The 25094-nt window shown below is 58.0% G+C and overlaps 1 protein-coding gene across 1 annotated transcript in view; it reads right to left on the bottom strand.

Moving 5' to 3' along the window:
• Positions 1-19003, bottom strand: part of LOC126029745 (protein ENL-like) — a 122894-nt gene extending 103891 nt beyond the window's left edge. Inside the window, exons 1-6 of the mRNA XM_049788055.1 lie at positions 18913-19003; positions 12801-12981; positions 9641-9723; positions 5106-5249; positions 2884-3009; positions 602-1171 (exon numbers count right to left, since the gene is read on the bottom strand). Coding sequence (XP_049644012.1) covers positions 602-1171; positions 2884-3009; positions 5106-5249; positions 9641-9723; positions 12801-12981; positions 18913-18924 — 1116 coding nt within the window. The 5' untranslated portion in view covers positions 18925-19003. The remainder of the gene's footprint in view (positions 1-601; positions 1172-2883; positions 3010-5105; positions 5250-9640; positions 9724-12800; positions 12982-18912) is intronic.
• Between the last annotated feature and the right edge of the window lie 6091 nt (positions 19004-25094).

Genomic DNA, 25094 nt, shown 5'->3' with positions numbered 1-25094 from the left:
CACTGCCGGCTGTGGGTGCCAAAGCGCCCCCCAGACTCTGGTGGGCTCAGAGGCCATGGGTGGAGCCGGGGAAGCCCCCCAAGAGGGGACAGACCACAGTGCTCATGTGTGTCCCTGAGCTGTGTCTCTCTGAACACCAACCCGGGGGGCAGCAAAGGGCTTTGGGGGTTGGGGAGGAGCAGAAAAGTAGCTCCCCATGTCCCCTCCGTCCCTACCTGCTGGGAAGGTCCCCAGAACCCCAGGGCCCCTCATCTCCCATCATTTTGGGGGGGCCACACCCAGCAGGATCAGGGCTGACTCCTAGCTCAGTGCTCAGGGATCCATCCCACCCTCCTGGCAGAGTGAGAGCAAAGCGGAGAGGGCGCTCGCCTTCCCCATGACCGACCCTGGTTTGACCCCGGCATCCCATAGGGTCCCCCTGAACGCAGAGCCAGGAGGAACCCCTGAGCGCCATGGGGGTTGGGGTTGGGGTTCGGGGAGTATCTGCGTGTTTCCAGAAACTTCTCATGTCTGGGTCTCCTTTGGCTTTGGGGGACCATCACTCCGGCAGAGGTGCGCGGGGGGGCCGGGGGCCCCTCTGGGGCTCCAGGCTGGGCCTCACCTCGGTCTTGAAGGACGCCTCGTCCTCCGAGTTGGACTCTTCCACGTCGGGGACCTTCTTGGCCTCGCGGGGGTCGCTCTCGGCCTTGCCCTTGTAGCCGCCCTTGCCCCCGCCCTTGTCCTTGGCGGGCTTCTTGTCCGGGAAGGCGGAGGCCGAGGCCGAGGTGCGGGGGGACGCGGCGGGGCCGCCCCTCGAGCTCTTGCAGCCGCTCTTCTTGGGCTTCTTGGCGCCGGGCTTGGGCGAGTCGGCGGGCGCCGGGCGCTTGCCGGACGCCTTGGGCGGGGGTCCCCCCTTGGGGGACAGGCTCTCGAGCTTGGGCTCCTTCAGGGTCATCTTGGGCTCCTTGAAGGCGGCCTTGGGCGGCGCCGCCTTCTCCTCCTTGGCCGGCCGGCCCTCGCCCAGCTTGCGCACCGCATCCTTGGCGCCCCGGGCCGGCTCCCGCTCCCGCTCCCGCTCGGCCTCCTTGGCGGCGCCCTTGCTCTCCGAGTCCTTGCGGGGCCGCTCCCGCTCGCGGTGCTCCTTGGGCGCCTTGTGGGCCTTGCAGGCTTTGCCGCTCTCCCGGCTGGCGTCCTGGAAGGCCGGGCAGGGCAGGGCAGTGGTGGGACACGCGCACGGGGACACGCGGCTGGGCGCGGCCTCAAGCGCACCTGGGGTCGCTCGGCCCCGCCACCCCCAGGCCCCTACCGACGAGACTGACTGATGGAGGGACACTCGGACACGCGGCCTGAGAAACTTCCAGAAGGCAGGTAAAGGAAAGCGGCAGGGGTGGGGGCTGGGGGGAGAGTGGAGCCAACTGGGGGTCCCTGTAAGAAGCAGGTTGAGGGGCCAGATGACAGACAGCACAGCGGTAGGGCTTTTGCCTTGCATGTGACCGATCCGGATGAACCTGCCAGGGTTCGATCCTCGGCATCCCATATGGCCGCCTGAACCTGCCAGAAGTGATTTCTGAGCTCAGAGCCAGAGCCAGGAGTAACCCCTGAGTGCCACCAGGTATGGCCCAAAAACCAACCAACCAAAGAAACAAACAAAGAAAACGCCAAAAATCCAAAAAGAAGTGGGTTGAGGGGGGACCCTAGGAATGGGGGAGTCAGTCGGTGCAGGGGGGTGTCAACAGGGAGCCGGAGGGCTTCATGCAGCCCCCCCCCCCCAACGACACATTCCAGACAGATTCTGAGACTCGAGGAGATCCAGGTCCTTGCCCCAGAGGTTGAGGGTAGATGGGAGGTCTGAGGCACCCACTTGGGGGAGTCAAGCCCTCCCATCAGTCATATCAGGAGGTGCAGCCCAGGAACCTCTGGGCAACCAGGCACCGTCACCCCGAGATCGTCTGTCCCTCCCCCTGCCTGCTGGTCAGATCCAGCTTAGCAGGGCAGGGGAGCCCTGACATGGGGGGCGGTGTTTGGGGGCCGGATGGATTCGCAGCCCTGCTGGGGGACCCCCACAGAGCCCCAGACATAGATCCAGACTCTTGCTTCCCGCGCAGGACAAGCAGAAGGTAGGGAACCAGGACACCTTGACCCAAGAAAGCCGAGGTGGCCAATGAGTTCCGGAGATGCGGAAGGCCATGGCCCCTGAATGCCCAGCGCCACTCTCAGGTAGCCCCTTGAGAACATCAAAGGGTGCAGCAGGGTTGAGCGCACAGTGGAGGGACTGTCCCTGGCTAACTGCCGAGGACCTTGCAAGAGGCAATCGGGAAGACGAAAGCAATGGCGACAAGATAAGGGTGTGACGAAGGGGTCACAGAGGAGACCCCTCAAGCTGATGGCATCTCCACGGGAGAGAAGGGGGGATCCAGGAAGGCTCCAAGGTCCCCCTGGCCTTGGGAGACATTTCCACAGGGAGCCTCAAGAGAAGTGATTGCAAAGAAGCACAGAGGGCGCAGAGGGGCGAAGGAAGATGAGCCTTTGAGGGGGTCCGAGGCAGGACAGGGGATTCCCCAAGAAGCCCTGCTACGACCCTCTGTCCCCCACAGATCTAAGATCTCAGACAAGGGTTCAACCAGAAGCTCCAGGAAGAATCAGCGGAGGAAGGCCAGAGAGGGTGGCAGGAAGAAGGCGGCTGAGTGGATCAGGGGGGCAGTGGGGTGCTGGGCGTGGGTTTGAGAGTCAGAAACAGTTTGCCCATCCCATCCCATCCAGCCATCAAGCCCGAAGAAGCGACAGAAGCAGCAGCGCCCGGAGCAGACCGCTTGGCTCAGTGGGAAAGCACCGGCTCTTGGGCGGCAAGATGGGGACAGGGTGAGGGCCAGGAGCCTGCACCCACGGGCCTTCCGCCTCACTAACCTTGGAGCCGTGGCCCGGTTTGGTCTTCTTGGGGTCAGAGAAGGCAGAGAGTGGAATTGTGGGCAACATGGGGTAGTCGGGGCTGGGCCTGGAAAGCGTTTCTGCTCCTTCGGGCATTACCATCACCTAGTGGCAGAGGAGAGACAGCGGCTGTTATCGCCAGGCTAGGGGTGGGAGCAGGGCCAGCGCCAAGAGAAGCCACTGAGAGGCAGCCGGGATGGCCGGGGCACCCCCAAGAGCTGGGTGGAGAAGACAGACAGGCGGGGCCACAGCACGGGGCAGGTGGGGCGGCTGGGCCACAGCCCAGAGCCAGAAGCGGTTTGCGAAGGCAAGAAGGGAGCCAGCGGCAGACGAAGACCTCTCGAGTGCCGGCAAGGAGAGCAAGAGGGGGGCCAGGCTGGGCTGAACAAGGGCTCCGAGAAGGCAGCCTGGGGTCCCATGGGAAGAGCAGCGCCGGCCCGGGGCTGAGTAAGCACAGAGCCAGTGTTGGGGCACCATGGGCAGCCCATGGACAGAACGACGGAGAAGCGCGTCGGTCCGAGCCGGTTGTGCCCCCACGGCGGAAGACCTCAGCTGGGTCATGGAGACAAGGGGCAAGCTAGGGGGAGGCAAGGTGACGGAGCCCGCACCGGGCACCCACGTGGTGTGGCTTTGGAGTCCCGGAAGCTGCTGAGCCAGAAGCAGGAGGACAAGCACATTCATGCGCTCACTCAGGCACAAGAGACACTCGTGCACACGCATGTATGCATGTAAACACACAATTGCAGACACACATGTACACACATTAACGCACACACACATATATGTACACACATACAGATGCATACAGGCACACATGCAGATGCAGATGCATGCAATATATGCAGACACATGCACACAAACATGTAGGCACACACATGCACACACAGCAGAGACATACGTGAGCACACAGACACACACACGCAAGTGCAGGCACGCGCAGGGCAGTGGAGGATGGCAGACAGTGTGGCTCAGGCCCAGGGCATTCAGGCTCCCACATGCCCCAACTTTGCTCTCTCTCTGTCTCTCTCTCGCTCTCGTTTTTGGCCCACAGCCCAGAAGTGTTCAGGGAACACTATGGGATGCCAGGGCTTGAACCCGGGTCAGTTCTGGGCCAGGCCAGCTTCCCACCCCCACCTGCCCTCTCAACTCGCCTTGCTCCCCATCAACCCCAGCAAGGCATGCCCAGACCCGAGTGCCCTCCTGCCTCTCCCTCTGGCATCCTTTAAGGCAGGTGCAGTGAGACGGGGCCCAGGCCAAGTCCTGGCTTCCGGGCACCCCAATAGCAGGACTCACAGATCTGGGGTCCTTGGGTTCTAGCGGCTCCCGCGCCACACGCCAGCCAGAGTGCCGTGGCGGCCTGCCAGGGGGGTCAGATGCCAGCCCCACGAGAGATGCCCCGAGTGCCGGGTCAGTGTCGAAAGGCCCCAGTCCCGGGAGCCGGAAAGTTCTGCCAACCGGCCTAGCCATGGCTGGTGCTCGCTGGTGCCCTCCCTCCTCCTTCGCTTCATCCCCACTCCCCACCCCGTTTTATGTGCTTGGGTGATGCCCAAGGAGGCCTCCGGCCCCGCATGCACGCGCACACACACACACACACGCACGCACGCACACACACACACACACACACACTGGGGGACCTCCCTGACACAAAGGCCCCTGGGTCCCAGCACCAGGTGCTGAGGTGACGGGGCTCTGGCCCACGAAACCTGGAATGCTCCAGCCTAGCCTAAGCAGAGTGCGGGGCTCCCTCGGGGCTGAGCCTTGGCGGGGCGGCTCCAGCCACATTCCTGCTTCCCTGGACAGGATGGGCATGCACGTGATGAGGATGAGGACGCCACGCCCGGGTTCCGCAACAAAGCATCTGCCGCGCCTTCTTCTCAGCATTTATGAGGGGCCCCAGCTGGGCAGGTCACCTGCCCGAAGGCGGCTTCCCTGACTCCTCTGGAGGGGTCCCTGGCCTCCATATAAGCACACGGCATCAGAGTGGGGGACCCTGGATCTAGTGGGCGAATCTGCCCACTCCCTGGCACGCTGGGGGCCCCCAGTGCCCTTCCACTCCCGAAGCCACCCACTCTACCTACATGAGCCCCCAGATGCAGGACGCCCCCCCCTCCATCCACTACTCAGGGATGCCTGGCTGGCTGGGAGCAGTGCAGCTGGGTGAAGAGGGCCTCTGAGGCGCGGGGTCGGGTTGGGTCACTCACCCCGCCGGCCATGAGCAGCTTGCACCTGAACTCCAGCGTGGGGTTGTTGAACGTGAGCTTCTCACAGCGCAGGTGGTTGACGGGCGGGTTCCCCTCCAGGTTCAGGAAGAGGTCGTAGGTGAAACACACCTTCCGAGGCTCCTCCTGGGACACAGGGAGGCCCCCACGGCTGTCAGGGCACGAGCTTCCCCGAGAGGTGAGCCCTGTCTCAGGAAACCCCCAGAATTGGGCAGGAGCCACGGTGGAATTGGAGAGGAGAAAGAGGCCATTTTCGGGTCCCCAGGGAATGGGTGGTCTCCAAATTCCGGGTGTGAGGCCCCGAGTTCTGGGCCTGGTGCATGGGCTGCCTCCACCCTGGATGCTGGGTGAGGCCGACTCTGACCCAGGGCACCCTGGGCTGAACCCTGAATCCGTGCTTAACGCACCTGCCATGGCTGCAGAAACACCCACAAGTCAGGGGAATGAGAAATCCTGAAGGCTGTGGAATTGCCTGCAGGCAGCAGGACAGGCAAAGAGAGACCCCCTTGCTGCTGAAAGATCCCCCCCCCCTCAGCCCACACGCACCCCAGGACCTCAGAGTGTCCAGGAGGGGCTCAGTGGCTTGCAGGCTGGGGGGTGGCAGGGGGAGGCAGCCCCCCCAGACATCAAGACCAGTCTTTCCTGGGTCTCCCCTGTCCATTTCTGGGTCCTGAGTCCCCCCCCCCACCTCCCCAGATTGGCACCAGGTCAGGGTGCAAGAACCCCCACTCAAAAGTTCATGTCACTTGGGTGCTGGGGACAGAGACAGCACAGCGAGGAGACAACTGGCCTTGTACATGACCGCCCCCCCCCCCCAATGACTCCTGCTGCTCCCAGAGTCAGGACGAGAAGAGGGTCCTGGGAGACAAAGCCAGGTTCCTCGGGGGAGCTGACAAGTCTGCATGTTCCACCCCCACCCCACCCCACTTCATCCTGTGACCTGAGGCTGACCTCTACAGCACCAGCCTTTAGCCTGGGAACATGTGGGGGCTCCCTAGTGGAGGTGTGGGAATTGGGGGTGTTTCTGGCTCGAGACCAGCCAGGAGTGGCCAGTAGTCAGGTGGGTCCTAACCCACTCAACCAGGCCCCCCTGTCCTTCACCCTCCTCCCCCACCTTGTAACCCTCAAATCTCCCACTGGCTCCCAGGCCAGCGTCTCTCTGGCCTCAGGTCCCCAAGGTGGAGGAACTGTCTGGCTGGGTGACAGCCATAGATGCTGTTGGCCATTGGGGTCTAGGGTCAGGGCTGGTTTGATTTTAGGATCCCCACTTCCCGCCCCACCCCAGGAGTGGAGGGAAGCATCCCCCAGCCCCGGAAGTACATGGGCCAGCAAGGACTCCCAGGGAGTTCCCAGTGCCCCAGGCAGTTGCCTATCCCTGAAAGAAGCCCCAGGCCCTTCTCGTGTTGGGGACCTGGGGTTCGCTCGGGAGGGGGGGGGGTTGCCTCCTGGGGAGTCAAAACGATGACTCAGCGAGCACAATCACAGGGCTGCCCATCCAGCCAAATGGGGTGCCCAAGGTTGGCACTACTCAACAGCTCTGGGCTGATTCGCTTCTACACAGGACAGAGTGGTGGGGTCAGGTTTTGGGGGCTTTTCTGAGTCTCTCAGGCGTGCATACAGGGCTGGGAGGCATTCAAGTACCCCTCCCTGAGGTATAAGGACCCAGGGTGAGTGGTTCCTTTGCACCCCAAGGTAGCCTCGCAGGACTGGGTGGGGCCCAACTGGGACACACCCCAGCAACTAACAGAGGATGCTGCTCCGGAGACCTGCTCTGCAAGCTCCACCCCTCAGACTGTGTCCTGAAGGCCCTGCTCCATCTGTGACTCAAACTCAAGAAAATAAAGCAGAAATCTAACCAGCATGCTAGAACCAGGCTTTATAAATAAATAAATAAGGGGGTGAAGAACCCACACAATTTCTCAGTGGAGGCTGGAGAAGTATTCGGGAAATATACAGCGATGCCTTTTTTTTTTGTTTGTTTGTTTTGGGGCCACACCCGGGATGCTCAGGGGTTACTCCTGGCTGTCTGCTCAGAAATAGCTCCCGGCAGGCAAGGGGGACCATGTGGGACACCGGGATTTGAACCAACCACCTTTGGTCCTGGATCGGCTGCTATCAAGGCAAACGCCACTGTGCTATCTCTCCGGACCCCCACCCTTTTTTTTTTTTTTTTTTTTTTTGGTTTTTGTGCCACACCGAATGACACTCAGAAGACTGGCCTGGCTATGTGCTCAGAAATCGTTCCTGGCCTGGGGGCCCATATGGGATGCTGGGGGATCGAACTGCAGTAAATCCTAGGTTAGAGCAGATACCCCACCTCTTGTGCCACCGCTCTGGCCCCATCTTTTAAAATTTTTTTTTTCTGTTTTTCGGGACACACCCATTTGTTGTTCAGGGGTCACTCCTGGCTAAGTGCTCAGAAATTGCTCCTGACTTGGGGTGACCATATGGGACACCACGGGATCGAACCTCGGTCCTTCCTTGGCTAGCGCTTGTAAGGCAGACACCTTACCTCTAGCGCCACCTCGCCAGCCCCATCTTTTTTTTTTTTTTTTTTTTTTTGGCCCACACCCGGCGGTGCTCAGGGTTTACTCCTGGCTGTCTGCTCAGAAATAGCTCCTGGCAGGCACGGGGGACCATATGGGACACCGGGATTTGAACCAACCACCTTTGGTCCTGGATCGGCTGCTTGCAAGGCAAACACTGCTTCCGGCCCCATCTTTTAAAATTTTTTTAATGAGAAACATGCCACAGGGGAGAGGTGGCTCAGTGGCCAGCGCCCAGCATGGGAATCAGGCTCTGGGTGTTACTGCAGGCAGAGTAAAATTCCCCGAAAATCACCAGGTATAGCCCGAACTCCTGTCTCCCCCGCCCCCCAAAGCCACCAAACAGCCACCTGTAGCTGGAAAGAGAAAGGACATTTTTCTCCCAGAAATTCCTGAGGCAGGATTTGGGAAAACCTGACTCTAGCGCTGTCGAGTCAACTGTGTGGACAGGAAACTTCCTCTTGAAACCAGGAACTGATGGGGTGGGCACGGGCCTTACGTGCACTGACCGGGGTTCAATTCTTGGCACCTTATATGGTTCCCTGAGCCCTGCCAGGAGTGAGTTCTGAGAAATACTGGGTGTCCAAGAACCAAAAAAAAAAAAAAAGAAAATTTACAATAATCTGCCAAAGGCTGGGGCCAGAGTGATAGGACCACAGTGAGGATGTTCGCCATGCAAACACCAGCCCAGCCAGATTCGATCCCCTGTGTCCCCTAGGGTTGGTTCCCCGAGTACTGCCTGAAGTGATTCCTAAGTGCAGAGTTCCACTACGGGACGGGCACTCCCTGGGCTGGCTCGAGGGCAGAGATTGGAGTTTGGGGTCTGATCGCTACTCCCAGCGCTGCCCTGTGCCCAGCTGTGCCCAGACAAAGCCCAGATTGGAGGTTCGAGTGGGATTGCTGGGGCCCAGAGCGGCCTTTTCTTTCTGGGTCAGAGGGCGTAAGCCTTGTGCACAGCCAAACTGGATCTGATTAGATCTGACTCCTGGCATCCCTATGGGCCCTCCAAGCACTGCCGGGGTGCACCCCTGAGTGCAGAGCCAGGGGTCAGCCCTGAGCACAGCTGGATGTGCCCCCCACCCAAAAAAACACAAAAAGATTAAGCGGCATTTCCCAGCCAGTTAGGCCCCCAGGATATTCCAGGGTTAAAATCATATACATGGGGAGTCAGGGGTGAGGAATGGGGGGGCCAAACACAGGAAAGAAACCAGGTCACAAGCAGGGAAGGTTGGGGCGGGAACACACACAGCTCGAATGGCAGCTGAGTCTTTGGGGCTGTCAGACCACCTCCCGCCAGGCCCACACACGCTTGGGGGCGCTTTCCTGTGTGGCCCAATTGTGTGTGTGTGTGTGTGTGTGTGTGTGTGTGTGTGTGTGTGTGTGTGTGTGTGTGTGTGTGTGTGTGTGTGTGTGTGTGTGTGTATGTCCCAATTCTGAGTGTGTGGGGCGCTTTCCTGGTGTGGTCCAATTGTGTGTGTGTGTGGGGGGCGCTTTCCTGTGTGGCCCAATTGTGTGTGTGTCCCAATTCTGAGTGAGTGTGTGTGTGTGTGTGTGTGTGCCCTGAGCGCCTGTGTGAGGCCCTCCCAGGCTTCCAACTGGGCTTGCACACAGAACACCAGCAGACAAAATGTGCCCTGATAATTCGCTGCAAATAAAGGGGGGAAAAAAGGGCTGGAGTGATAGCACATTGGAGAGGGTGTCTGCCTTGCAGGCACCCAACCCAGGTTCGATCTCCAGCATCCCTAGCCTGCCAGGAGTGATACCTGAGTGCAGAGCCAGGAGCAACCCCTGAGCACCACAGGTTGTGGCCCCAAAACAAAAGCAATAAGAAAAAAAAAAGGAACGGAAGAGAAGTTGGGGATCTTCACGCAACTCCCATTAGCCTGCGCTGGGCCCAAAGCAATACTCCTCCCACCTCCCTCATGCTCACTTCCCCCCATCTCCGCCTCCCCCCAGCACTCCTGGTCCTACCTTGTTCTTAAAGTACACCTCGATGGGCATGATGAAGCCAGCGTACCCCGACTCTTCTACCTTGTAGGGGGGCTCCTTACACACTGAGAAGAAAGGGGAGCCAGAGGTCAGCCTCCAGACTGATCAGAGCCCCCCACTGCCCGGCCAGGCAGCCTCAAACCCGAGCTCAGGCCAAAGCCTTGGCCGTAGGTTCCCAGTAAGCGGAGCCTGGCTCACCCACCACCACCTTCTCTCTCTCTCTGCCCTCTGCAAGGACAGCATAGGGGAGACCCCCCTCCTGCCAAGGTTTCACAAGGGGGATGAGGGAGCACTTCAAGGGGTATGGGTCCCCCCTCAGCGCCCCAAATGCTATTACATCACCAAGTCAAACATTCACCACCACAGCTGCCTAGAGCACTGTGGCTGCATCCACTCATTCATTCATTCATTCCTGGATTCACTCATGCATTCAGTCACTCATTCGCTTACATACTCACTTATTCACACCCTCATACTGGTGTAGAATAGTGTCAGGGGCCGGGAGATTGGCAGGGTCTCTGCAGACCCTCGACCATATGTCCCCACTCATGAACCCCTGAAGGAGCAGCAGCCCTTTGGGGGGTGGGTTCTTCCATCTGATTGATTGGATGATCAACTGAGGGGCAAATCAGGAGACAGGACAAGGTTGGAGGCTCCATTAACTCCTTCAGAGATGGGGGACACCCTGGGAATCACACATGGGGCTGTGGGGGTGCCCAGTATTGAGGGACAAGGAGCCTGCTGGGCGGTATCCTGGACCCAGTACAGAGATCACTGCGGGAGGAATTGGGGGTCTAAAGGGGCTCATGCTTGGGATAAAGGATTCCCAGCAAGAGTGTAGACAGAGATGGGGCCTGAGCAATAGCACACCGGTAGGGTGTTTGTTTGCCTTACAAGTAGCCGATCCAGGATGATGGTGGTTCGAATCCCAGCATCCAATATGGTCCCCCGTGCCTGCCAGGAGTGATTTCTGAGCACAGAGCCAGGAATAACCCCTGAGCACCACTGGGTGTTACTCAAAAACAACAAAAAATTTCCTGGGGCCGGAGAGATAGCATGGAGGTAAGGCATTTGCCTTGCATGAAGAAAGACGGTGGTTCGAATCCCAGCATCCCATATGGCCCCCCCCCCAGCCTGTTGGGGGCAATTTCTAAGCATAGAGCCAGGAGTAGCCCCTGAGCGCTGCTGGGTGTGACCCAGAAACAAAACAAAACAACAACAAAAAAGAGCATAGACAAAGAAGGCTCTGAGGAAAAGTGCGCCAGAACATGCTAGAAGATTAAAGGGGCATGACTCTACCTCGAGCCAACTGGGGCCTCCCTGACCATCCTTCCTTCCTGGGTCCCCCATCCCCATCCTACTGGCTGTCCCCCAGCCTCATGCCTTGGTCCCTGGCCCCAATGACAGTTTTCACCCTCGTCTGCTTTGCAGCATCCTGGAGTGCCGGTGCCCCGCCCCCGTGCTGAGAAGCCCTGGTTTCCGGGGTGCAGAGGCCCCTGGCTGCATTCCCTGCTCAGGGGCAGATGTGAGGCTAAGCGGAACAGATGAAAGTTCTCTACAGGAAGCCTGAAAGAAAAGCCCAGGGGTTGGGGGGGCAGCCAAAAGGCCCTCTGTGATCTGAAAAGCAGCGGGGCTTGAGAAGGGCCAGTCGGGGTACAGACACTCCTTTGAGCAACTCAACGTCCACTCTGGGATAGTCAACTCATCGGACAGGCAACTCCTGGACACGTGGAACTCAGCAGACACACTGGTCGAGCCATTCAGCTCTTTGCTACGATTTAACTCGCTGGATGCTTTTGGCTAAGTTGATACATTTAATCCTATGGTCACTTAACTCATCTTAATTCAACTCTCCTGGCTACATTTGGCTAAGTCGATCCATTCAGCTCTTTGATACTATCTATCTCTCTGGATACACCCAGCAAAGCGGAACTTCCCTCTCGGACACATTCAGTTCCATTCGGCGGCCAGACTCTCCTGCTGTGGGCATTTAGTGCCCGGGCACAGGCCGCCGATTTGCCGTGACTCCAGCTCTGCCTGACGTTGGAAGCAGAGCCGCATCCTTTGGGGCCCTTCTCGAGGACCCGGAGGGCAGCTGGAGCCTCTGCCCCAGGGAGCCTCAGAAGCCGAGCTTCTTTACGGGATGACTTTCTCCATGGGACGAGAGTGCCGTACTGAGGAGGAATGGCAGGGCCGACCCAGTAGCAAACAGGACTGGTGGGAGTGCCTTGGGGTACTCCTCAAGCGTGGGAGAAGGCAGCTGGGAGACCCCTATCGAGGGAGGGGGCGTGGCACAGGGCTGACCGTGGGGGCTAGCAAAGGGACTTCAAAGTTCAGTCGCACAAGCACCGGGGTGCTCTGGGCCCTGGAGGCAGAGGGAAAGGAGAGGGGAGACACTATTTTCCCCATTGCCAGGGTTCCCGGAGGCACCCCAGCACAGGTGCATGTCTGAAGCCGTTTCTGCAGTTACAGCATTTTCCAGCGGTGGGGAGGCTCAGGCCATCCCCAACACACACACACACACACACACACACACACACACACACACACACACACACACACACACACACACACACACACACACACCAGCACCCCTGAAATGCTGCTATGGCAGGGTGCTCAACGACCCCACTGCTTCACCAGTACACCCTTGGGCCGAAGAGGCTCACTGGTCATAACACAGACTCGTCCCAAACTGGGTTTGGGGGCTCAGGGACACTGGCAGGGCCTGGCCAGCAGGTGGCACTGCACGCGGGGCCAGGGCGGGGCTGGGCCGAGCACTTCGACATTGGGCAACGTCAGGTCATCTGGGCCGGGACACAGTCACACAGCCACGGGACACCCGCATGGCACAGCTGTGGCACACCCAGGCCGGAGGGTGGGGCCCCAGGGACCCCTGTGGCTGCGGGTGGGGAGGCAAGCAGGGGCCCGTCTTAGAGGAATGCTGGGGGCCGGCCCGCAGTTCCGGGGATTCCTCAGCAGGGGGCGCCCGTGGCCTCACCCACCCGCCCACAGGCCAGCCTTGGTCCTCCTGGTCTGGGACTTCACGGGCAGCAACCGGCTGGCTTCCCGATTAGAAGCGAGAAGGGAAAAGGCGGCGGGAGTGGGGCGGTCTGGGGTCACGGCAGGGCCCCTCACTCACCGCGCTTGGGCTTGGGGAAGCTGTCGTGCAGGCGGAAGACCACCTTCTCCACGAAGTGCTGGATCTCGCACTGCTCGGGGCCGCGCACAAACACCATCCAGTCGTGCGTGAAGCCCTCAGTCGTCGGCTTCTTGCGCAGCTGGGCGCGGTGGCCGAGCTCGAGCTTCACCTGGACAGTGCACTGCAGAGGGGAGAATGGGGTGCCAGGTGGTCAGCAGGCTCCCACCTTAAGGCGCTGCCACCCTGTGTCCTGACTCAGGTTCCGTGCCCCCCAAACCAACCTGGGGAAGAGGAAACCTACACGCGTGGAGGGACAGATGCATGCATGGACAGATGAACGGACGCAACCAAGGCTCAGACTGAAGAAGCTGTGGACACCCCCCCAAGAGCAGCCTGACCTTTCCTGGATTGGGGGTCAGGCAACATCCACCCCACCTCCAGCTGAGCCCCGAGAATGCATAAAACCCAGCGCACGGGGAAACAGTGAGGGGCCCACGGCAGAAGGTCCAGTGGGAGACTGACCCCAGGAGGCTGTGCAGCCTGGCCCACGAAGCCGTGGTTCCGCCGGCCACGGGAGGAGGTGGCTGGGGGCTCCCACGCCTCCAAAAAAACACAAAGCCAGACTTCAGAGCCCAGAGCCCCTTGCGGGGAAATTGTAAGAATGGTCCCAGAGGACGCCGGTGGCCAGGAGGAAGACAACCTAGCGGGGGACTCCCAGGCTTTCCACTAGGTGCTCCCTGTATCTCGCACCAGCTCACACCCTTCCTCATGCTCCCAGGAGCCTTGGCCGTGGCCCCAGGCACCCCGGTTCCACACCAGTTCACAAAGATATGAGTGGGGACACACACACACACACACACACACCCAGCAGCAACCAGGAACAATCATGAGGGCCAGGGCAGAGATTAGCCCAGCTTTTCTCTGGTTAAAGGGCTGCTGGTGGGTCCCAGGATCAGAGATGCAGACCCCTGGGGTGCACACCTAGCACCTGTTAACTACAGGGCCCCCCCCCGGGGGGGGAGGCACCCTACATTCCAGCTCAGCACCCAGCAGCCACATCTCCACTCCCCTCCCGCCTTTCTCAGCCAGACCAAAGCCCCTGCCAGTCGTGGGCCTGCCAGTCTCCAGTCAGTGGTTCCTCGCCTGGCCCTCTGGGGCAACCAACCTCAGCTGTCTGCTCCCGAGGGGCTCATAGAGGCCCCACCCCACCCCAGTACACCACCCTCTAGGCAGCCCCAGAATGTACAGGCAGCGTGACCCAGAGGGGCTGACCTGGAGCACTGGGGGGACCACAGGAGAGAAAGATGGGCAGGAATAGGAGATGGGGGAACGGCTGATGGCCAAGAAGAGGCACAGGGGCCCCAGCATCTTGCAGAGGGCAGGAAAGGACAGAGATGGACACACACACACACACACACACACACACACACACACCACCTGCAATGGGAAAGTTGGAGGGGAGGCAGCGAAGGACAGAGATGGACACACACACCTGCAATGGGAAAGTTGGAGGGGAGGCAGCAAAGAGCTGAGCCCCGGAGTGTGCGGACAGCCAGGACCATGGTCCCCAGGTTGCGATGGGGCTCGAGGCCTTCATGGGAGACCCCGGCACCATCTGCAAAGCGCTGAGGTGTTCTGTACCCACAAAGTATATTCACACCCTGGACAACCCCATGCCTGTCCCCACAGCCCCTATCTCCACTGAGAACCACTAGAGTGAGGGGTACAGCCTGGGTCACCCCGATGATGCCGCCCGGCATGCGGGACAACTGGCTTCTGGGTGCCTTCAAGGGGTTCCAGGAAGGAGGGTGTCTCCATTCCCAACTCCCTGGGAACTCAGCAAAAGACTGTCCAGAGCTCCGTGGGCAACAGAGTGAGCGCCTGAGTCCTGCTGGTGATGCCAAAGCAAACAGCTCCCTGTGGGCTTGGCACCCATTGGTGGGTGGCCACCCCATGCCACCCCAACCCAGACCCAGGCTGGTCCCCAGGTGCCCCAAGTGTGGGCATATTCGAAGGTGGCGATGCTTCTGGGCCACTGGATTAGAAGAGAGGAGGGAGGAGGAAAAAACAACTGATTCTACAGGGTGCTCAAAGCAAATGTGGGGAGGGTTGGGGGGGCAGGTAAGCCCCGGTTGGGTCCTGATGAAGGAGCAGTCCTGGCCCCATCAGCCCTTGGCGCCCCTCCTTCCCCTACTCTGGTGGTCTGCGGTTGGGTCCATTAGCTAGTTGGAGCCGTTGCTGCAGGCCAGAGTGTGTGTCTGGCTGGGGGGGGGGGGTGATTCATGGGCCAGGGGCCAGGCCTAGGACCTGCTCAGGGGGTGCCCGCTCCCCTATGCCACCTGCTTCTCCATCCCAGGCCAACCTTCCTCCTGGATGCTCGGGGGAAGGGCCAGAGGGGCTGGGGGGCAGCTGTGATGGGGCAGGCAGATCACCCCCCCCCCCCCAGCCCCCTGAGACAGGTCTTTAAGGGAATCTCTGGGGCCCTCCGCTGAGGCTGCAAATTCTCCAGGAACCAGCCCTGGGCCCAAGTGGCATAATTACCCCTGAAGCAGACTGTGGGCACCTCAGGTTCCTTCCCATCGGGGCTCCCTGCCCAGGCCTGGCTCCTGGAGCACCAGGACTCAGAATAGGAAACAGAACAGAAGGGCCAGGGAGGGGCAGGAGTGATAGCACAGCTGTAGGACATTTGCCTTGCACACAGCTGACTCAGGACAGACCTGAGTTCGATTCCCGGTGTCCCGCAAGTCCCCCAAGCCAGGAGCGATTTTTGAGCGCAGAGCCAGGAGTAACACCCCTGGGCATCACCAGGTGTGACCCCAAAACAAAAACAAAGAAAAAAGAAGGACCGGGCCCGGAGAGATAGCACAGTGGCGTTTGCTTGCAAGCAGCCGATCCAGGACCAAAGGTGGTTGGTTCGAATCCCGGTGTCCCATATAGGTCCCCCGTGCCTGTCAGGAGCTATTTCTGAGCAGACAGCCAGGAGTAACCCCTGAGCAACGCCGGGTTTGAACAAAAAAAAAAAAAAAAAAAAAAAAGAAGGACCAGGAAGGGGCCCTTGGGGCTGGGGGGGATCAGCACCTGCACCCCGCTCCTGGCTCTGCCCAGGGCTGCCCGGAGTTTCTCTCGGCTGACTCCCTGTGGCTGAGCCACCGCTGTCCCAATTTACTATGGAGGAAATACAGGCCTGCAGGGCTCAGTTTCCCCAAAGTGCTCACCAGAGTGAGACAGGAAAACAGCTTCCGGGGGCCCTGGGCTTGGGGACTTGTGAGTGGCCAGGTCGGTCATAGAATCTGACGGGAAGTAAGAGCTGGCCTTGCATGCAGCTGACTTGTTGTTTTTAGTTTGTTTGTTTTTGAGCCACACCCGGCAGTGCTCAGGGGTTACTCCTGGCTATCTGCTCAGAAACAGCTCCTGGCAGGCACAGGGGACCATATGGGATGCTGGGATTCGAAGCAATCACCTTAGGTCCTGGGTCGGCTGCTTGCAAGGCAAATGCCGCTGTGCTATCTCTCCGGCCCCTGACTTGGGTTTGATCCCCAGCATCCTATATGTCCCCCGAGCACCGCCAAGAGTGATCCTAGGAACAGGGGTGGCTTCCCTCCCAAAGTTGGAGGCTGAGTTTTTGGGATGCTGGAGATTCTGGGATTTGTCCGTGCCAAGCCATGAGCCGTGAAGAAACCCTGACACACGACTACACCCCTGTGACTGGACACCCCAGGGACCCCAATATTCCTGCCCATCTGCCCACACTCCCTCCAGGCCTGGACTTCTCAGCTTCCCCCCAGAGAGAAACAAGAGCCAGGGAGACAAGGGCCCCACCCATTTCCTCCTAAGGGATACCCCCTGTCCCCCTGGACTGCAGGGATGGGGAGGTGTGGGCGACACTGAGGGGGTCCCAAGTGAAGCAGAGAGACCTCGAAGGCCTTTCCCTGGTGGTGAGTTTGGAGTAGAGTTGAGAGAACATGAAAGGGGGGACTAGATGGATCAGAAGCCTCGCTGGGGGTCTCCTCCGAGGTGTGTGCAGGTTTGGGAAACCGCAGTCCTCAGGGGCTCTGAGACCAAAGAAGCAACCCCCCCAGGGGCCACTCTGAAACCCGCCCAAGCCGCAGTGCCCTGGGTTTTATAGGGCCCATTCTCTAGGCCTCAGAGCTGGGGTGAGTGGACACCCTGTAGGCTGCTGGGGACAATACACCCTACCCCCGGGGCCCATTTCCCTCGCAGACATTTCCCAGGGTGCCAGAGCTGCCCTGGCCTGGCTGTGTGCAGTGGGAGACACTCTCGGTCACGGAAAAGGGGGTCCCAGGGCCCCTTGGTCCTGCCCTGTCCAGCCTCGTTCCCTTGGCCGAAGGCAGCCAAGCCAGGGAGCTGAGAAGGTGCGTGCAAAACAGTCCCCGAGTCCCGGTGTCCCCTTTCAGAGCCCCAGAGAGTGAGTACTACCTGCTGACCTCAGCCTGGGGTGCCCAAATCTGGGCACAGGTTTGGGGGATAGAAGCGGCTGTCCCCCCCAACACACACACACACACACACACAAAGTGCAAAGTGATGCTCCTACAGAGGCGGGAATGCCTGCAAAGCCGGTGAAGGGAAATGGGGGCAGTGAGGAAGTCTCCGCCCCCCACACCCTGACAAGCAGTTTACGGGCACCCCAGGGCCAGGGCCCACGGGACCGCCACAGTGGCGCCAGCAGCTAGCGACGTCTCAACCTGCCCCAGCTAACGGCAGAGTCTGGAGCTGCCACCCCCACAGCCCGCCCGCACCGCCCCTCCTGGCCCCGCACCCCCGGAAGCCAGCCACCAGCCGGGGCAGCAGCCTGGGGGGGCAGGGGGAGGGAGCCGAAGCCAGGACCGTGCCCAGGTCAGGGGTGGCAAAGGTCCCGGCGGGAAAGGCTCTGGCTTTCGGATGGGACCACGCGGGGGACAGCGTGGCGCCCTGCTGGGGAGGCTGCCCGAGAGGGGAGCACCCCAAAATGCTAGAGCCAGGCCCCCTGGAGGCTCTAAGAGGCAGGACTAGGGGGTAGAGGAGAGAGGCACAAAGTGGCAGGGAGCAGCTGGGGTTTTGGTTTGGGGTGCCCCGGGAGGAACTTAACAGCCCAGAGAGCTGAGGGGTCTGAGAAGGAAGAGGGCAAGGGGAGTCCCAATGATTCAGGTGCAGGGAGAGGCAGACAGGAAAGACCCACCCCTGGGGGTACCCCTCAGTGCCCCCTCTAAGAGACAGAGCCAAGTTGGGTGTCCAGGGCCTGAAGTCCAGGGGTGAAGGGGCAAGGCACAGGGGGAAGGTTGGTTGAGGAGGTTGTGAAGGGCGGGCCAGGGGTAAACTGAGCCAGGCATAGGGCAGAAGTAGGGGTGTGGGGGGGGCTGGGAGGAGGCAGAGGGGGGAAAAAAGGTGGTGAGGGTCAAGTTGGGACAGTAGGCAGCCAGGGGGGGAGGTGGGGAAGGGGGCGCCCCGCAGATCACGCCTCTAGGGGGTGGAGGATTCGCAGACACACCCCAGCAGAGTCGGGGCCCAATGGGAGCCCGCCTGGAGGGGGTGCGGGCCGGCCAGGTTAGGTAGGGGGCGATCCTGGGAGCTGAAGCGGGCAGAGGTTTGCGTGGGGGGGGCCACACAGCAGTCTGGGGGTGTCTGCGGAGGGGGCGGGCCAGGAAGTTGAAGGCGATTTCGGGGGAGGAGGTCCAGCCAGACCCAGCCTGGAAGCGAGGTGGGCAAAAGGGGGTGTTGCAAGGCTGCGGAGGGCGCACGCGGGCGTGTGCGGGGAGGCGCGGGGCCGGGCCGGGCAGGGCGTCCAGGTAGCCCGGGGGCAGCTGGGGGTGCGGGGGAATAATCTCCAAGGAGAAGTCCCAGGCGGATCTGGGCCCCTTGGGGCGGCCGGCGGCACCCCGAGAATTGGGGCGCGGGCTGGAGCGGCCGAGGGCAGCCCAGAACATCCCAGCGGGGCTCCAGCCAGCCTGGAGACCCCGGGCCCGACGTGGGGGGGTCCTGCAAGGCGCCAGTCTGGGGGTGTCCGGGCCGGGATCCCCGGGGCGCGCGCGGGTCCCCCCAGCAGGGCCCGGGGCGCCGCACAAAGAAGGGGCGCGAGGGGGCCGGGCGGGCGGGCAGCGCGCGCGGGGCCGCTCACCTGATTGTCCATGGCTGGGCCCCGCCCCGCCCCCGGGCCCCGCGTCCTGGTGCCGCCGCCGCCTCAACGCCGCCCCGCCGCCCGCATTGTCCGCCGCCGCCGCCGCTCCGGGCCGCCCGCCCGCCGCCCGCCAGCCCCGCGGAACCGGAAGCCGCCGCCAGCCCGGGCCGCGCACCGACCGCGGGCCCCCGCCGCCGACTCGGGGCCCGCCGCCGACTGGCAGCCGCGCCGGCCAATGAAACGCGCCGAAGGTTGCCCGTGGGGCGGGACTTCCGGCCCGGCGGGTCCCGGCGAGGGGGGCGGGCGCGAGAACGCGGCGGCCAATGGGAGGCCGCGGCCGAGGGGCGGGCGGGAGGCGCGAGGCGAGGCCGCACGTGGAGGGGGCGGGAAAGCTGCGCCTGCGCGCTGAGCCCTTGCCGTGGGCGCGGGACCGTTGTTGCGGCGCGGCCGTCGAGGGTTCGAGTCCCGGTTAGGACCCTTCGAACCTTCCCTCCTCGCTCTCGCAGCCACCAGCGCTAAAGTCGACGCTTTGCTTGCTCTTCTCGCTTGCATGCTGCGACTTTACGCCGCAATATTTTGTGGACGCTGCATTCCAGCGGCTGCTTTATTTTCCAGTCCTGGAACCCGCTGGCCCTGCCCATGACCTCCCCAATATGCTCCATGCCCCCCTCGACTCAGACTCGGGCGGAGCTCTCTGCACCATTGGGACAATTCCTGGGGGACAAGTGGGGACTCTTCTTCTTTGGGGCAAAGGAGGCACTTTTTCGGAATCGGTTTCTCCGTAGAACGGATCTGGAGAATCCTTGGAATCATTCGGGTGACCGAGTGGCTTAAAGTAGCTCTCACCAGACTCTGAATCCCATCCCTGCCACCGCATCTCCTTGCCCCAAATCCCAAGTCCAGCTCTGCCTTGTGTGGACGATCCCTTTACCAGAAAGGTTCCAGTCTCTTTGTCTTTCCAAATCGACTCTGAACTTGTCCGCATGTGGGAAATTTCACAGCGAATGGTAAACTTGCGCCCTAGCATCTTAATTTTCATCATGTGGCCTCGATTTGGGGGGACAGAGTGATAGCACGCCTTTGGCAATTATAGCTGCAAAGTATAGTGGGGTTCTCTGTTTTGCTTTTGGCTTTTTTTTTTTTTTTTGACCACACCCGGTGGTGCTCAGGGGTTACTCCTGGCTCTCTGCTCAGAAATAGCTCCTGGCAGGCACGGGGGACCATATGGGACACTGGGATTCGAACCAACCACCTTTGGTCCTGGATCGGCTACTTGCAAGGCAGACGCCGCTGTGCTATCTCTCCTGGCCCGCTTTTGGCTTTTTGAGGTCGTACTCTGCAGTGCTCAGGGTTTACTCCTGACTCTGCGCTCAGAAATCACTTCTGGCGCAGTTTGGAGGACCATATGGGATCTGGAGCTCAAATCAAGGTTTGCCACATGTGAGACAAATACCCTTCCCGCTGTTCTATCACTCCAAACTCAGTCGCATCATCTTCTGATAGATATATATTCATTTCCCAAGTCTTTTGTTTGTCTTCCCAGGCTGGAACAAAAACTCTTAAGAGGACAGGGATGTGTGTGTGTGTGTGTGTGTGTGTGTGTGTGTTGGGTGTAGAAAGAGTTTCCAGAAACTGTCCTGGTCACTACCTTATTCCATACATATTAGTAGTATTATCATTTGAGTCTTTTTATTATTATTATTTGAGTCTTAAAGTGAAATGATGCCGAATAACTCCATTGAGAAGTTCTGCCCCTCGTCATCTCACTCCTTCCTAATTCCTTGGACACAAAAGCCTTGCTTTGCTATTGGGAGACTTGACTTGCTTCAACCCTTCTCTGTCATCATCTTCCACAGAGATACAATAAAATAAAGCACAGGATCCAAAGCCAAGGAACAGCTGACCATCTGCAAGTGTTAAAAACTTAGACCCAGGCCAGAGAGATAGCAGGGAGGTAGGACGTTTGCTTTACATCTAGAAGGTAGGGGATTCGAATCCCAGCATTCCATTTGGTTCACCCCCACCCCCGTGCCTGCCAGGGGCCATTTCTGAGCGCAGAACCAGGAGTAACCCCAAAACAAACAAACAAACAAACAAAAAATAAAACTTAGATCTGGATCCCACCAATATTTTTTTATTCCCCTAGAGCAGGGGTGGCGAACAAGTTCGACACAAAGAGCCAAAATTTTAAACTGTTGAGAGTCAGAGAGCCACACCACGCAGTGACCTGCCAAAACAAATACTCACACAAAAGCATATAATTTTAACAATAATCTATTAAACACATATTGCATTTTGCCATTTGGAGTGAGGGTCAAAATCCTGTTCACCACCCCTGACCTAGAGTAACTTCCTTTTTAATAACCCATCTCCAACCATCCTTTCCTTTGCAAATGCACCAGAGATCCTGAAGGGCAGATGCGGCTCACTGAGCTGAGACTGTTACTGTCTAGTTTTATAGTAACTTCTTAAAGAAAATATCTGTAGCAAATGACTCAAAACGACACAATGTTCCGTTTTCCAAGTGCTCTCTTCTGGTGCCAAGGCGGTAGGACTTCAGGAGAAACAAATGAATACTCAGTTAAGCCCTGGCACAGGGCAGGCTGGATACATGTTATCTGGGTGTCGCTGAGAATGAAACTAAGTGACAGAGCAGGCTGCGCCACTCTCTCTTAAGCAACATTTTGGGAAAACCAGCGGGGACTTCCGGCCTGCAGCTCCTCCGGCCTCTACCGCCCTCTGGTGGCCAGGTCTATTTGCACCCAGGGGAGAATTTGGAATTTGGCATTTAGGTTATGCAATAGTCAATATTGGGGCGTGTGTGTGTGTGTGTGTGTGTGTGTGTGTGTGTGTGTGTGTGTGTGTGTGTGTGTAGCAATTACTTTCTACCCTCCAACATGTCCCCTGTACCTCCCAGGCTTTTCCGATCCCCACACACCAGCCATAAATGCACACAACGCAGTTCCCTACAAGCCATAAACATGCACAATCATGGCACTATTAAATTCTGATAGTGCAAAAGGCAAAAAAAAAATAAAATAAAATAAAAATAAAAGCTCGCCTAGAACACACTGCTAGCCCATGGTGCCGTAAGACAATCTCCCTCATTGGTGTTGAGTCCTCAGTCGGCGAGTCCTTTTGCCTCCTCGTGTCTCTTCCTGCCCCCTGTTTCTCTAGAGATCTTTAGGAACTCGTGTCAGATATGTAGTAGGGTACACGAACACGCACATGTTGCTAGAGATCAGACACTCAGGAGGTTGTAGATACAAGCACGCATACTAGCATTGAGTTACACCCCTCGAAATCGCAATATTTACTCATTGAAGAGGTGGGAAGAATGAATGGGAATTGTATTAAATATAAGGAATTTGGGGCTGTTTGGGATCAAGCCATCAAGGAGACATGGGATGGATAAATAAACATGGATGAGTAGAGGAGGGAGAAAGGGAGAGAGAAATAGTTGGAAAATGGATTAGAAAATAGGAGGAATGAGTGTTTGGGGTGGAAATGCCTGGAAGGGTCCATGGGTGGTTTGGTGAGGGATGGATTTACTAGTGAATGAAAAGGTGAACAAGGAGATAATGGGTGGGGATATGGCTAAATCGGGGAGAGTCTTTACCCTTTGTATGTGTGAGACCCTGGGTTTGATGCTCAACACAGCGTGGCTTCCTTGAGGGCTACTAAACTCTTTAATTATATATAGTAAATAAGTGAAAGGAAAAGTGCATGAAGGGCAAGGTCAATTATAGAAGGACTGGCTAGTTCAATGGAGTCCAAAGGGTGGATGGAAAGATGGGTGGATGTAGATAAATATGGTGGGTAAATGGATGAATGAATGAATGAATGAATAGGGTAAGTCAATGGGTGGATGGACAAGTGGATGGATGGATGGAAGAATGAATAAATGGAGGGGTGGATGGATGGGTGGGTGGATGGATGGATGATTGAATGGATGATGGATGGAAGGAAGGAAGGATGGGTAAATGGAAGGGTGGATGGATGGATGAGTGGGTGAATAGATAGATGGGTGGGTGGATGAACGGATGGGTACATGGATGGATGAATAGGCTGATGAATGGAAGGATGGGTGGATGGGTGAATGCATGAAAGGATGAATGGATGAGTGGTTGGGTGGATGGATGGGTGGGTGGATGTGTGGAAAGATAAGTGGGTGGATGGGTCAATTATAGAAGGACTGGCTAGTTTAATGGAGCCCAAAAGGTGGAAGAATAGATGGGTGGATGTGGATGAATATAAAAGGATGAATGAATGGATAAATTTGTTAAGTCGGGGCCGGAGAGATAGCATGGAGGTAAGGCGTTTGCCTTTCATGCAGGAGGTCATCGGTTCGAATCCCGGCGTCCCATATGGTCCCCCGTGCCTGCCAGGAGCAATTTCTGAGCCTGGAGCCAGGAATAACCCCTGAGCACTGCCGAGTGTGACCCAAAAACCACAAAAAAACAAAAACAAAAACAAAAAAAAATAAAGTTCATTAAAAAAAAAATTTGTTAAGTCAATGGACAATGGATGGATGAAAGGATGGATGGGTGGTTGAAAGAATAAATGGATAGATGGGTGGGTGGATGGATAGATGGGTGGGTGGATACATAAAAGGATGGATAGATGGGTGGGTGGGTGGATGGAGGGATGGATAGATGGGTGGGAAGATGGATAGATGGGTGAATGGGTGAATGGATGGATAGAAGGATGGATGATGGGTGAGTGAATAGATGGATGGGTGGGTGGATAAATGGGTGGATGGCTGGATGCATGGAAGGATGGATGGATGGGTAAGGTGGGTGGAAGAAAGGATGGGGGATGGATGAAAGGATGGATGGGTAGGTGGATGGATGGAAGAATAGGTGGGTGGGTGGATGGATGGGTGGGTGGGTGGATAAATGGGTGGATGGTTGGATGCATGGAAGGATGGATGGGTAGGTGGGTGGGTGGATAGGTGAGTGGATGGGTGGGTGGGTGAATGGATGGATGTGGGCAAAATGACAGATGTGTGGATAGATAGACATATATGGGAAGATCATAAATAATAGATGGATCTGGGGCCAGAGTGATAGCACAGCAGTAGGATGTTTGCCTTGCATGTGGTAGATGCAGAATGGACCTGGGTTTGATTCCCGGAATCCCATATGGTCCCCCTTGCCTGCCAGGAGCTATTTCTGAGTGCAGAGCCAGGAGTAACCCTTGAGTTCCACCACCGGGTGTGGCCCCAAAACCAAACCAAACAAACATGAATGTTGGATGGATGTGGTAAGTGGGTAGATGGATAGATACATTTAGAGATAAAAGATTGAGAAAGTGATTAGACATTTTCCGGGTTTCATGACAAACAATTCACGTGCTTTATCTTATTTTCTTCTGGGGGTGGGTGGGAGATTAAGTTCTCATGGTGCTTGGGAGACCAGATGTGGTAATGAGTTTCCAAACCGGGTCAGTCTTATCCAAGAAAAAGGTATTATCACATGGTAATGTCTCTCAGCCCCTCTTGATCTTGTTTGATGCAGACGGAAAACCCATGACAAAAGAAATACTTCTAGTTTATAGACTACATGTTTGAGCTTCAGAAGTAGGGGGTTATCACTACCCCAAGATGGCTTGACATGAACCCAGTGGAATTGAGTTCAAATCTTGGTCAGCTACCTCCATGCTCTGTACTTTTCACCACCACCAATTTCCCTCTTGCCCTGGTTGCTGGAGCTCCAAATGAGTCACCTCAAAAAACCCCTTTTTTGAGAGATGGGTTGGGCCAAAAAGGGGAAAAAACACTTTTTTTGATGCACACATGTCTGGTTCAGGTTCAGTCCAGAGTCCATGGTACCCCACATTCTCCAGTAAGTCAAGTTTGGGGGCACCACTGACTGAGACTGCAGAAAGAATCATCGTGGCTGAAAGGAGACCGGGATGACCACCAAAATGTCCTGGCCTCTGGGATGTCCACTGAGTGTCCTAGTCATGGTGTGTCCAGAGACAGATCCAAAAAAAGTCCAAGATGACCCTAAGATGTCCGTTTCTATGGGTTCAGCTTGGCTGCCAGCTCTCCTTTTCTGGTCTCAGCAGTTGAGAAACCAGTGTTCCCTCCTGGGTCACGCCAGAACAACAAGCTGTGAACCCAAGGGAAGACCACAAGAGGCCAAATTTGGAGAGAAACTGTGAGACTGGGCTGCCTC

This window comes from Suncus etruscus, chromosome 15 (assembly GCF_024139225.1).
Source record: "Suncus etruscus isolate mSunEtr1 chromosome 15, mSunEtr1.pri.cur, whole genome shotgun sequence".
In the NCBI taxonomy this organism is placed as follows: Eukaryota; Metazoa; Chordata; class Mammalia; order Eulipotyphla; family Soricidae; genus Suncus; species Suncus etruscus.
The sequence above is the reverse complement of the archived record's forward strand: the minus strand, read 5'-3'. Positions and strand labels throughout refer to the sequence as shown.